Source organism: Musca autumnalis, unplaced genomic scaffold (assembly GCF_047663935.1).
Source record: "Musca autumnalis isolate F117 unplaced genomic scaffold, ASM4766393v1 scaffold_2, whole genome shotgun sequence".
Lineage (NCBI taxonomy): Eukaryota > Metazoa > Arthropoda > Insecta > Diptera > Muscidae > Musca > Musca autumnalis.
Window position 1 is genome coordinate 108817189 of NW_027411755.1, and position 15370 is coordinate 108832558.

At 36.0% G+C, this 15370-nt stretch overlaps 1 protein-coding gene across 12 annotated transcripts in view; it reads right to left on the minus strand.

The window, feature by feature from the left end:
• The window catches only part of LOC141394445 (pseudouridylate synthase RPUSD2-like), a 196246-nt gene that overhangs the window by 35536 nt on the left and 145340 nt on the right, over positions 1-15370 (minus strand). For all 12 annotated transcript variants that reach the window (XM_073968785.1, XM_073968777.1, XM_073968782.1 and 9 more), the window contains 3 exons: positions 14796-14894; positions 12119-12206; positions 11829-12051 (listed from right to left, as the gene is read on the minus strand). In XM_073968785.1, the coding sequence (XP_073824886.1) occupies positions 11829-12051; positions 12119-12206; positions 14796-14894 (410 nt within the window). The remainder of the gene's footprint in view (positions 1-11828; positions 12052-12118; positions 12207-14795; positions 14895-15370) is intronic.

Below are 15370 nucleotides of genomic sequence, written 5' to 3' on the forward strand. Positions count from 1 at the left end.
ATCCCAGATGATGGTATTGAATGTATACCGCCCAGCCAAGATGAGGTAAGGACAGCAATAAACCGGCTGAAGAATAATAAGGCGGCAGGAGCCGATGGCCTACCAGCCGAGCTGTTCAAAACCGGAGGCGACACGCTGATAAGGTGTATGCATCAGCTAGTTAGCACCATCTGGCAGGAAGAACGCGTACCCGACGATTGGAACGTGAGCATCCTATGTCCAGTCCACAAGAAGGGTGATAAGACTGTGTGCTCCAATTATAGGGGCATAAGTCTGCTCCCTATTGCATATAAGATAGTATCTGGCATATTGTGTGAGAGACTAAAGCCTATGGTCAATGAAATTATTGGACCCTATCAGTGCGGCTTTAGACCTGGCAAATCCACCATTGACCAGATATTTACCTTGAGACAAATCCTGGAAAAGACCCAAGAAATGCAGATCGACACCTTCCATCTTTTCGTCGATTATAAAGCAGCATTCGACAGCCCTATACGTTCAAAGGTGTTCCAAGCCATGTCTGATTTTGGTATTCCTGCAAAGCTCATTCGACTTTGTAGAATGACATTAACTGAGACGAGATCCTCAGTTAAAATTGGAAAGAACCTCTCCGAAGAGTTTACTACCAAAAGAGGTTTCAGACAAGGAGACGGCCTGTCGTGTGATCTATTCAACATCCTGCTGGAAAAGGTCATACGAGACGCGAAGGTCAAAAGAAATGGAACGATATACACGAACAGCCACATGTTACTGGCTTATGCCGACGACATTGACATCATGGGTCGATCGGTAAAGGAAGTAACTGACACCTTTGCAAAAGTCGAAAGAGAATCTGCTAAAGTTGGTCTGGCAGTAAACGGCGTAAAAACCAAGTTGATGGTATCGACGCGTAATATGTCCATAAACACCGCACCATCTGTGAATGTTGGTACCTATAATTTTGAGGTAGTAAAGGACTTCGTCTACCTCGGCACCGCCATAAACACAACAAATAACATCAGTTGTGAAATACGAAGAAGAATAGTGTTGGCTAACAGATGCTACTTTGGGCTGAGTAAGCAGTTTAGGAATAAAGCCACCTCTCGCCAAACAAAAATAACACTGTACAAAACACTGATACTACCCGTGCTAATGTATGGTTCCGAAGCATGGGTACTTGCTCAAGCAGATAAGGCAGTGCTTTGTGTGTTTGAGAGAAAAATTCTTCGAAAGATCTACGGGCCAATCTGTGTTGACGGCGAATATCGGCGTCGTATGAACATCGAGCTGTATCAACTATACAATGACATTAATATAGTTGAACGAATCGAGATACAACGATTGCGATGGCTAGGCCATGTTATAAGAATGAGTGATGATGAACCCGCTAAAAAGGCGTATAAATACGGGCCGCATGGAGGTTCTCGCAGATCTGGAAGGCCAAAGCTTCGTTGGAGCGAACAAGTGAAACGAGATATCACAAAGCTACATATCCCAGATTGGGAAAATACAGCAGCAAACAGAGAGGATTGGAGATTTTTTCTTAGTTCGGCTTATGGAACAAATGTTCTGTAAAAGGCCAGCTAAGTAAGTATAATTTTCAAGCCTATGCAAAAATCCGATGTCTATGTATAAGCAACAACGTTTTTGATTATAATTTGAATAACATTGTTAAGAAAGTTTCCTCAATTCTTAGAAGATTGGTGAAAATCCAATTGAAAAAGAAGTTGTGAACTGTGACGATAACAATATAAACATGCATCGACGATTTGCTTCCTATATAATGCGAGATATCACTAAGAAAGTATTCCCATATGAAAGGACCAATGTGGCAGCACTTTATCTGTCTAAGCCTTTAGGTAATTATGAACCACTATAACTTCCTCGTGTATCAACATTGACGAGGTAAGCGGTTACATTTCTAATTATCAAATCACAAAATTCGTCCAATTTCACAAAAATATTGCCAGCGACGCTGATGCTATTTAATATTGTTGCTAAAATAAAAGAGCATCGGACATTCATAATCATATTTTGCAGCACACATTATCAACACATATCAGAAAAGAGAATAAGCAACATAGTTTCAACGGCTTAGCCAGGTTTTCAGCAAACAATTGTGTTTGAGTTCAGAGTTACCAGTGTAATGCATTAAAAATCACGATATAATTATTTCCACTTTTTCAAAGGACATGTGAATTTTTGTTGAAGCCGTTTAATATATATTTTTTGTTATTTTTAAAAAATAATATGGTCTGTTCCAGTACTGCAAGAATCTACTAATTTTTACTATTTTTTTTTTCAAAAAATAGTAGCTTCTTGCAGGTTCTGGAACAGGGCAATAATTAGTATTTTTTAGGTATGATGAAGCCATTTTGACATTAAATGACACCTTTTTTATTACTGCGTTGGCAACAATACTCACAGAAACATCGGTCGGCTGTATATGTGCTTCGACGACTGGTCAGCCGAATGCTAAATATGTAGCGTGGTTGTCGATTATGTATAACGAAAAAAAAGCTTAGGCGTAAAAAATGAAATAAGCAAAAATGTACAAAAATAAATATGCGTTAGGTTGCTTATTTGGCCGTGTGTGTCAATGTTGTGTAGCAGTTGAAGTGTACAGCTAATGCTAATGGTTTTAGATGTTGGCTTTTAAACCCTGCAGCAATTTCATTATTTTACTCTACTATGGAACTCGATCTAGAAACGCATAATTTCGTGATTTTTTCAATGAAATCACTCTAGTGCTTTGCTTTGGATCAATTCCTTCACTTGATTCAACAAATTTTTATATTAAATGTAGAGAAATTGAGAAACATGGCAAATCACACTTTCTCGTATGTATATTTTATTGGTAATCTTTATATGAGCCGCTCAGTGCACACTTCGACTAACTCCACTTTTTGAAAAAAAATGAGATTTTAGTGTCAAAGCTTTTGATATCGCCATATCTATTAATGATTATAATATCTTTCCTGAATAATAAAGATGAGCACCTTTAAATAACAAGTTTTTATTGACCACTGAATAATATGCAACTTTTTTCAGTGCACACTTCGATTAACTCCACATTCAAATGTAGCTCTGCTCGCAACGTGGCCTTATTATGACGTATTTAACATACATTTTTGACGTATATTACATACGTCGGAAACATCGTAAACCTAGCCATGAAGAATGACGCTAACATAAAGCTAACATGAATTAATTACAAATATTGTTTTATAACCGAACTGCCAACATTAATTTTTATGTAAAACCTGTAATATATGTGTATAAAACTAAGTTGTTCGTTAATAAAAAAATTCAAGACCTAACTTTATTACTTTTTTCAGTGCACACTTCGATTAACTCCACCATTACTAACGATTGTTTGTTGACTATTGTTATACCCTCCACCATAGGATGGGGGTATATTAAGTTTGTCACTACGTTTGTAACTACTCGAAATAATCATTGTAGACCCCACAAAGTATATATATTCTTGATCAGCGTGCAATTCTACATCGATATAGCCATGTCCGTCCGTCTGTCTGTCCGTCTGTGGAAATCACTCTAGCGTCCGAACGGATTGACGTAGGTTGATGAAATTTTGGGAAAATATGTTATATTTACGTAGGACTTTTGGTATTGAAAGCGGGCTATGTAGGCCCACGCTTTCGTATAGCCCCCATACAAAATGACGCGTGACGCGTCGTCGTTTTAAGGAATTTTTAAGATATTTAGCCCATTTTACCACCGAATTGGTTGTAATTTGGTACTTTGTGTCTCCAGAGGCCAAAAAATATTCCTACCAAAGTTGAGTTATATAGGTCCACGTTTTGGTATAGCCCCCATATAAGGCCCCATATAAAGTACGCGTCATTTTAATATATTTTGAATGTATTAGACCCATTTGACCACAGAATTGGTTGTAATTTGGTATTTTGTGCTTTCAGAACCCAGAAAACATTCCTACCAAAGTTGGGTTATATAGGTCCACGTTTTGGTATAGTCCCCACATAAGACCCCTTATGAAGTACGCGTCATTTTAATATATTTTGAATGTATTATACCCATTTGACCAAAGAATCGGTTGTAACTTTGTATTTTGTGTTTCCAGAGGCTAAGAAACATTTCTACCATAAAATGTTTATATAGGTCCACGTGTTGATATAGCCCCCATAATACAATATCTCCCGATTTTCGATATTTTGAACGTTTTAGCCTCATTATCACACCGATATGGCTGAAATTTGGTATTTAGTCTTCTTTAGGCGTATAAAACTTTCCCCCAAAAATTTGTAGCTATAGGTCCACGCCATCATATAGCCCCCATAGAACGGTACCTTCCGAATTTCGGTATTTTGAAGGTAGTGGCCACATTAATCCACCGAAATGGCTGAAATTTGTGGTGGAGGGTATAAAAAGTTCGGCCCGGCCGAACTTAACGCTTTTCTTATTTGTTTTTATTTTATTTTATATACCGTTAGATGAAAGCTATACCTGCTATTATGCATTCTACATTATATATTTGAATCCATATTATCAAGGGAATTTTAAAAAACAATATACATTTCATCATTGCTGTTGTAGACACTTGTAAAACATTCACTGTAAACATAAATAATATTTCTAACTACATACCATTGAAATATGAGTTGTCAATATTATACCATATATACAGAAATTTATGTAAATTTTCTTCAGTCTGAGTCTTTACTTCCTTAAATAAACATTGTGTTCTTTTGTATAAAATATAAATTGTGTGTTCCTCATTTTACCAACCAAGACCCCAACAAATTGGCGACGAGGATTATGGCAGATCAAAAAGTTTTGGAACTATTGGAATTGCAGAGCAAACTCCTAGCAAGCTTGACGAATGGAACTCCTCTTAATAATGAACAATTAATTGAGAAATTATCCAACAGCATTTCGGAATTTTGCTACGATGAAACAGAAGGTTTAACATTCAATAATTGGTATTCCAGATATGAATATATATTCTTGGTTGAAGGAAATTCGCTGGACGATGCTGCCAAAGTGCAATTGTTAATGCGGAAACTGAATTCTGTTGCATATAGCAAATACGCATCATTCATTTTACCTAAGAATCCAAGGGACAATTCGTTTGCAGAGTAAGTCAAAATCTTGAAAGAAATTTTTGGATTACAAGAATCTTTGTTCAGCACAAGATACAAATGTTTGCAAATAACTAAAAAACCTCAAGAGGATCTGGTTGCCTACGCAGCAAGGGTAAATGTAGCATGTGAAAATTTCAAGCTCTCGGAAATGACTCCAGATCAGTTTAAGTGTCTTGTTTTTGTTTGTGGTCTACAAGCGCACAACGATTCAGAAGTTCGAACGAGATGTTTGTCATCATTGGAGGATGATTCTAACAATTCTCTGAATAAGTTAGTCACTCAAGCCCAAAGACTGCTTAATTTGAAACATGATACAGCCATGGTACAAGAAAATTCACCAACAAATGTACATGTTGTCAAATCACATAATAAACATTGGAAAAATCAAGCTAATCAGAACACAAAAGTTCCCAAAACACCATGTTGGAATTGTGGAGGGATGCACTACTCCAAATTTTGCAACTACGCAAAGCACACATGTATACAATGCAAGGTCACAGGACATAAGGAAGGTTTTTGTAATTCTAAAAAACCGAACAAATCAATGCAAGGTCAGAAGAAATTCAATCATCACAAGAAATCAAATTCGCCTCAGACAAGTGTCGTTCAGGTCAATCGACTATCATCCGCTTCAAATCGGAAATTCGTCATGGCCACTATAAACCCATCATCATCAGGAGGAACTGGTCATGATATCAAAATGCAAATCGACACCGCTTCAGACATTTCCATTATTGGTAAGAAACTCTGGATGAAAATGGGAAAGCCAGGAACGCAATGCGATGACAAGTTCGTAACAAGTGCTTCCAAAAACAAAATCAAAGTCATAGCCGAGTTTCCATGTCAAGTACGGCTATCAGGTGATGTACAACAATGTATTTTATCTGTAGTAGACATTGATACTCTTTGCATTTTTGGTGCAGATTGGTGTGAAATTTTTGGCTTGTGGGACAAACCACTTAACAGCATTTGTTGTCAATTACAAACAAAAGAATCTATAAATAATGAACTGTCAAAAATTAAATCAGAATACAGTGACGTATTTCAAAACACTCCATCCAAATGCTCAAAAACACAAGTAGAACTACATCTAAAACCCGGTGCTAGACCAATATTTAGAGCAAAAAGACCAGTCGCTTACGCAATGCTCCCTTTAATTGAGGATGAGTTACAACGATTGCAATCATTGAACGTCATAACTCCAGTTGAATACTCTGATTGGGCAGCTCCAATTGTGGCAGTAAAGAAATCAAATGGCACGGTACGGATCTGTGGAGACTACTCATAAGGACTAAATGATAGTTTGGAACCACACAAATATCCATTACACCGTCCGGAAGATTTGTATGCAAAGATCGGTAACAGCTGCATGTTCACCCACATTGATTTGTCGGATGCATATTTGCAGACGGAAGTTACACCGGATTCTGCAAAACTTCTCACAATAAATACCCACAAAGGGTTATTCAAATTCAATCGTCTAGCTCCGGGGGTTAAATGTGCTCCAGGTGCTTTCCAACAGCTTATGGACACCATGCTAACAGGAATCGACGATACAGCAGCCTACATTGATGACATTATCATCGGAGGTAATACAGCGGAAAAACATTTGGAAAACGTACACAAAGTTCTAAAGAAGCTCCGTGAGTACAATTTCCATATCAAGTTTGAGAAATGCACATTTTTCTCAAAACAAGTCACATATCTGGGAAACAACATTACACCATCAGGGCTAAAACCAGATGCAAACAAGATCAAAACAATCTTAGATCTACCACCGCCAACAAACAAATCTGAACTGAGATCTTTCCTCGGATCTATCAATTACTATGGCAAGTACATACCAAATATGACAAACTTAAGGGCACCCTTAGATTATCTACTCAAAGACAATGTAAAGTTTGAGTGGAATCAGCAATGTCAACAAACTTTTCAAAAGTTCAAATCTATTCTTAACTCAGATCTAATGTTGACACATTATAATCCTTCTCTACCAATCAAAGTTGCAGCTGATGCCTCAGAAAAAGGCATAGGAGCATTCATTTGCCACATTTTTCCTGACGGTTCGGAAAAGGTAATTGAACATGCTTCTCGTACATTGACACCGGCAGAGAAAAACTATTCCCAAATCGAAAAAGAAGCTTTAGGGTTAGTTTATGCAGTGAAGAAATTCCACAAGTCATTCTATGGAAGAGAATTTATTTTATGTACGGATCATAAACCCCTACTTACAATTTTTGGCAGCAAAAAGGGAATTCCGGTATACGCAGCAAACAGACTACAAAGATGGGCACTGACACTCATGATGTACAATTTCAAGATACAATACGTAAACACCAAGGATTTTGGATGCGTAGACATGTTATCAAGACTTATCAACAATACCACAAAACCCGATGAGGACATAGTCATAGCTTGTTTAACACTAGAAGCTGATTGCACAGCATCTCTTCAAGATCATTTCAACGAATTGCCTATCACATTCAATATAGTAAAACAAGCCACACAGCAAAATTCAACATTGCAAACTGTAATAAAATCACTACAGAATGGTTGGCCTTCAGAATTATCACCAGATTTAATTCAATACCACTCTAGAAGAGATAGTTTGTGTGTCATTCAAGATTGCATCATGTTCAACGATAGAATCGTAATTCCTGAGAGTCTAAGACAGCAAATACTAAAACAATTACATCGTGGACACCCAGGTAAAGAGCGTATGAAGACACTGGCAAGAAGTCACGTTTACTGGCCAGGGATAGATGAAGATATCGCTGTCTTTGTAAGAAATTGTCAGAAATGTGCACTTGCATCAACCAAACCTGTCAAACACACTCTGCAGTCATGGCCATTGGCATCCAGACCAATGGAAATAATTCATATCGACATAGCGGGACCATGCAATGGTCAATACTATCTCGTGATTGTCGATGCTTACTCAAAATGGCCTGAGATTGTAAAAGTCTCAAACATTACAACTACTACAATGATTTCAAAATTAACGGAAATGTTTTCACGCTACGGAAACTGTGACACACTAGTGTCTGACAACGGCACACAATTTGTCAGTGATCAATTCCAGGAATTCATGAAATCAAGAGGTATCAATCATATAAGAACTGCTCCATATCACCCCCAATCAAATGGACAAGCAGAAAGATTCGTTGGAACTTTCAAACGAGCCATGAAAAAACTTAAGGGTGAGGGAAATAGTGATACAATACTGGAAACATTCCTTCAAACATATAGATCCACTCCAAAGGAAAATTCAAAATCCCCTGCAGAATTGTTTCTAAATTGTAAAATCAAAACAACACTCGACTTATTGAAGCCTCAAAATGATACGAAGGACAAACAACGAAATGTCAAAATGGAACAACAGTTCAACAAAAAGCATGGAGCAAAGCGGAGAAGCTTCAAAGCAAATGACCTCGTATATGCTCAAATTTATAGGAATGGGAAACAAATGTGGATACCCGGAACAATAGTGGAACGAGTGGGCGTAGTTAACTACAACGTCTACATTTATGAAGGTCAGAAAACAAAACTCATTAGATCTCATATTAATCAGCTGATCCAAAGAACAGACAAAGGTATTCCCGATTCAACCGCAGGTTCTATTCAAATGATGATGGAGATTTTTGGTATAAAGCCCTGTACTCAAACTGAACAGCAATCGCATCAAGAAATGGAACAAGTAATTCACGATGAACATTCACCAAATCGACAGCAAATTCAGAATCCCGAAAATATAGAACACCAACCAGATGCTGTTTCCATTACTGATTCTTCTAGCTCTCTTGAAGGTGACCGGCGATCACCTGTAATGTTTAGCACACCTACAGCTCCATCACCTCCACCAGTTTCAAGACCAACTCGCAATCGTAGACCGCCAGCCAGATTTATTGATTAACTTAAAAAAGGGAGATGTTGTAGACACTTGTAAAACATTCACTGTAAACATAAACAATATTTCTAACTACATACCATTGAAATATGAGTTGTCAATATTATACCATATATACAGAAATTTATGTAAATTTTCTTCAGTCTGAGTCTTTACTTCCTTAAATAAACATTGTGTTCTTTTGTATAAAATATAAATTGTGTGTTCCTCATTTTACCAACCAAGACCCCAACAATTGCTTTTCTCAACTTTTTGTTTTATGGAGTTAGTCGAAGTGTGCTCTGAACGCCTCATATATAAAACTCAATTGTCGTTTGTTGGTAATTGAATCAGTTGAAAACGGCTGGAGCGATTTGGATAATTTTTTGTGGAAATGTTAGTCATAGTCCAGTTTAGGTTTTTATGCAAAGAAAAATTGGCCAAGCCCACTTTTCCGCCCACTTTTATAAATATGTTATATCTACGAAACTACTCAACAGATTTTCCTGAAATTTTCAGGGAACGTAGAGTGGTGGCCCCCTGTTGAAATAGGCTATACATTTGGTTGAATTTCGGATCGCGCGGGGTGCCTCCCCTATGCCCTATTTTTGTAAAAATGCAATATTTGCAACAATTACAAATGTATCGCTTTGAAAATTAATTTCCGAGTCAATGGCGATTGTGTCTCCGACCTTACGTGCTTATTTGGGGCATTAAGACTGGACAACGCCCACTCTTTTAAATATGTTATATCTACGAAACTACTGAATCGATTTTCCTGAAACTTTCAGCGAATGTACAGGGTTGGTCCCCGATAAAAATAGGCTACATATTTTTTGACTTTCGGATCGGGCGGGTACTTCCCCTATGCCCTATTACAAATACGAATGTATCGGTTTCGGAATTTATTTGCGAGTCAATGGCGATTGTGTCTCCAACCGTACGTACTTATTTTGGGACTTAAGATCCGACCACGCTCACTTTCTAATTAGGTTATATCTACAAAACTACTGAAGGGATTTTCAAGGAAATCGCGATTTGTCTAAACTTTTAAATCTTTAAAAATAAAAATCAAATGTCGTTCGTTGGTCATGACATCAGTTGAGAATGGCTGGACCGATTTCGATATTTTTTATGCAAAGAAAATTTACGCCCCCTTTTTTCAATTTTAAATTTTAATCATTTCTACAAAAACTACTGAACTGATTTTCCTGAAATTGCCAGGGAATGTACAAGGATGGCCCCCGCTTAAAATTGGCTACAAATTCAGTTGAATTTCGGAAGGGGCGGGGAACTTCCTCTATACCCTACTTTTTTAAAAATGTTATATTTACAATAATTACGAATGTATCTATTTCGGAAGACCTTACCCACTTTTTTAGGATCCAATGACTTGACCACACCCACTTTTTAAAATATGTTACATCTACAAAACAACTGAACCGATTTTCCTCAAAATGTCAGGGAATGTACGGGCATATTTTCTTGAATTTTGAAGGGGGCATATTTGAAAAAAACGCCTTACCTTTATGAATAAAAATCAAATGCTGTCATAACCAAACTTAGGTTTTTTGGAAAGAAAAGTTTACCACGCCCCCCGAAAACAGGTTACATATTTTATTGAATTCCAGAGGGAGCGGGGTACCTCCCTATGTGATATTTTTAAAAAACGTTATATTTGCAAATTTATGCATGTATCGGATTAAAAATTTACGGATTAATCTACAATCTAGGTACCTCTTTAGGGCCTATAGCCCCGACCACGCCTGTTTTTTTTTTTTTAATATGTCATAACTCCAATACTACTGAAGGGATTTCCATAAAATTTGCGACAAAAGCTCAATGTTTGCCGTTGTTATGTATACATTATGAATTTCGGAAGAGGTGGGGCACCTTCCCCATGCCTTTCTGTTAAACGCTATATAAGCCAAATGTATGATTATATCGGTTTCAGCATACATTTTGGTAGGCAATGAAGTTGTGTGCACCCTAGGTACATATTTGGAGCCAAGATACCGGACCAGGACTTCTTTTTTATATGTTATATCTTGAAAACCGATGATCACGCCCACTATTTTCAAAACATTATTTTTCCAAAACTACTGAACCTAATATTCAAAAAATGTTCAGGAATGCCCCGTGGTCCAAACTGCTATATATTTGTAAACGAATTTCGGGGCCTATTATTTTATAATCGCTATATTTGCTAAACTTATGAGTGCATGAAAAGCTAAAACATAAAAGTCTCAAAAAGCGGGAGAATTCGATTTAACCACTTTTTAACCTTTAAAATTAGATCGCTTTAGGATAGAGACAGGGACATGGACGATAATAAATCCTAAAAAGCATAAAGCAATTGGCGAAAAAATCCGACAAAGTCCGTAAGAAAGGTTACAGACAAAAAATCCTTCTCGGTTTGACAATAGACCGAAGAAGTGAAGAAGAAAATACCTATTTTTGAATTTTCAAGCATAAAGTCGATAAAAAGTTGTCATTAAAACTCATTACGACGGGCCAGCAACGCGGACCGGGGTCTGCTAGTAATACATAAAAAAACAATATTTTAGAATTAGTAAGAACTCCTGAACTTCATAAATTATATTGTCTAAATTGAATTGGTTTACTTAAATCCTCTTGAATCTCCCCCGACTACATTAAAGATTTTTTAATGACATTTTTATTTCTTGATAATTTGCATTTTTAGGTCATTACACGCAATTGTTGATGTTGCAAAAAAATCAGAGTCGACGTAATTTTAAAGGAATTATTTGTTCAAGGCGTAAGTGGAAGTACTAGGTGATTATGACGCATACAAATGTAAACGAAATGCTACATACCTGTGAACTATATTCGCCAACAAATCGTTATGTTTCAGTTTGTAATCAATTGGCACTTTCTCATAATTGACAGTTAAAGTGCCAGATTTAATACAGCGTTCGTACTCTTCTGCAGGATGGGCTCTAAATTCTCGAGAGAATACATCCAAAATCTTTTCTCCGACCCAGCGTCCTTTTGTAAATGTTGTAAAAGTAAAATAATAGGGATAAACTTTCCGTAAACCTAGAAACATAAAAAATAATAATACAAAAGTTACTCAAAGAAATAAGAAGAATAAGGAGATAGTTACCATTTTCAATGTAATAAGAAGTTTCATGATATCTTTCATCAGTAAAACCTGGTCTTTTCGCCTTTAATGCCTTTGTTTCTAGTTTAGCCTGTAAGTAAAAATAAGTATAAAGCGTAAGTAAAAATAAGTATACAGTCTTGAAACCCCCTTCAAAATATAGCAACTCATTGGTCTCAAGTATGTAAGCTAAGTAAATTTTGCTTTAGAAAAATAAAAATAGCGGAAAAAAATATATCTTAAAATTGATAAAATATCGGAAATTATTTGTAGTTCTCATAAGATTGCAAAACATGCCGATGGCTTTCCAAAAAAGTCTGCCTTTAGATGTCCTTAACAATTTGTAATATTGTTTCGGCAGTAAACCTTTTCGAAAAACATACAATTTTTCGTAATTGGGGTTTAACGAAATTTTGCGTGTAAACTCCCTCGTTTAAAGACAAGATTATCAGTAGACAGCGGAATCCTATGCAAATGCATATATGGTTAGGATGGTCGTAGAGAAAATCTGATTAGACAGAAACTCGTTTTATCACAAAATAAAACGAATCAGGCCCAGAAATGTTTGCATATCGTGCATAGTTTGACATATTTGCATAAAATAAGTATATGCAAAACCATATGCAAAAATATATACAAGGATTTGTGGTCTAAAAATCCCACCGAAATGGCTGAAATGTGGTATTAAGTCTTCGTTTGGGGTATGAAGCTTTACACCTGATATTTGTCAGTATAGGTCCACATCTTCATATAGCCCCCATAGAACGGTACCTCCCGATTTCTGGTATTTTGAAGGTTGTGGCCTCATTATCCCTCTGAAATGGCTGAAATTTGGTATTAAGTCTTCCTTGGAGGTATAAAACATTCCACCTGAAATTTGTCGGTATAGGTCCACGTCTTCATATAGCCCCCATAGAAGGGTATCTCCGGATTTCTGGTATTTAGAAAGTTGTGGTCTCAATATCCCGCCAAAATGGCTGAAATTTGGTATTAAGTCTTCCTTGGAGGTAAAAATCATAACCAAATTTCAGTCACTTCGATGGGATATTGAGGCCACAGACCAGAAAGAATATACCGAAAATCACCATCTACGAACTTTGTATAAGATTTGCAGAAATATTGCTATAAAAAATGTTTAGACCATATCTGTTTCGAAAGTTGTCGTGCGCACCAGCCACTACACATGATGGAGGTAGGTATTCCTTACAGCTTTCGGGCCATTTTCTCGGGAAGTATGGACTTGTCCCTGACAAAAACTCGCATTGTAGTAATAGGGTCCCCGAGGACAATTATTGCAAAAAAGCAAAGCGTTTCCAGAGAGGCCTTTTTATTTATTATTACACAGGTATATTTACTAATTATCCAGAGAGGTCTTAAACTGCACTTGTCTGAAAAATTTTGAAATACTCTGTGAAAGTTTATTAAAAGAGTGGAGCGATATTTGTACAAAATATCACGGATGTCAAATGTTGGACCGAATCGGTTGATCTTTTCGAGAATTATCGTGTTCTCCAGGCAGCTATCCAGACGGACGAACATAGCTAAGTCGACTCCCAATTTTCTGAAACTGATTTCTTCCAAACACACTTTGGCACTAAAACCATTATTTCGATGGGAGTACAAAAAATGTAGATTGGAAAAAAATTGAGTATATGGATTTTTGCTAAAATTTTTTGCGCCAGAATTTCATTTTAAGAGACTGAGAAGAGTTTCCCCAGTTCCTGGTCAATTTATGAGAAAATCCACGATAGGAATCCAGAATTTCTATAAGAGATGTCCGACGATTGGGCGCAAAAATAGTCTATTGACAGATGCACGATTGGGCGACATAAATCAATTCTCTACTAATCCCATTTTCCTTTCATAAATTATTCAATAAAATTGGAGTGGAAAATTGAAGACGTGATTTTGAACTTTTGTGAAGTAATAAACAAAGGAAAGGTCCTCGACATTCCATGTAAACAACAAAATTAAATGTTAAGATATTTCTAAGGTTTTCCGATTGTATACATTTTCTTTTGGTCTTACCGAAGTGATATCACTGAATTACATAACATTCCCTGTAGTTGTGAGTTATCTGATAAATGATACAACCAACAGTATATGTGATTATTAATATATTCATTGTTTTGAACATATGTATATTAACTCTGATATATTGTCAAAAAAGTTCCGAAAACAAGGGAAATTGTCCAAAAATCTTAAGTCATTTTAATTAAAAAATAGTAATGAAAATTATTTCATCAGTAATATAAGTATAAAAAAAGGTTTACATCATTGCTAAATAAGGCATTTTCACTAACATGAACTTTCAAAATTTTTGTCAGGTGGGCCTCTCCCGAAATTAAATCCTCGCTACGTCCCTGATGTCCAATACCAAAATTTTGATCGGCTGCAGTTAGTTTGGAAACTAACTAATTTATACATCATTTTTGGGGGTATACCCGAGCATTAACCCAAATATTTACTACACAGATATTTAATGTGGTATTTTTATTTGCGAAATATATTTTAAAAAGTCAACAACAATACTGCAAAGTTAATTTATTGACCGAACGTCCTTCAAAACGGTCAATACTCAAATAAATTCAACATTTTCCGGATATTTACCCACTGTCCGTCTCTTATCATTGTAGAGTTGTTTGTATAAGTGAAGTTGTGTACTCGTTTAAGTACGTACCTTTTTTAGATCTTTTATTTGTTCATTGTCTTCGACTTTTCGTTTTTCCGGAACATGAGATTTCTTTTTCTCCTTATAGTCGTCAAAGTTTGACAATATCTGAAAAGAAGTTATATACATTAATTATAGTTATATACATACTTAATTAAAAAGATTTATATAAAAATAGCCATATTAATAATTATGCAGTATCAAAATAATAATAAAAGTATATTAAAAATCAGCTTTAGAATATTTGTCTATATGGTAATATTCAAAAATCGTTGAAGTTGAGGTTCACCATTTAATAAGTCGCGAACTGTCAATATATTTTATACAATATGAATATATTTACATTAATTGAAGTGTTTTAGCCGGGGTCGCATAAAATGAAACATAAAAAATAATTTATGTGGAAGCTGTGTTGGTGGTAATATTAAAAAAAAAAATAGGTAAAAATGTGTTGAAGTTTGCAAGTTTTTTTGTGTTCTTTATTGATTTCTGGTCAAACCACGGAAAATTTAGACCTGAGCTCAAAGAAAGAATTGAAGAATACCCCTTGGGTAACATGGTTCAAATGTATGAATTTTCGATAT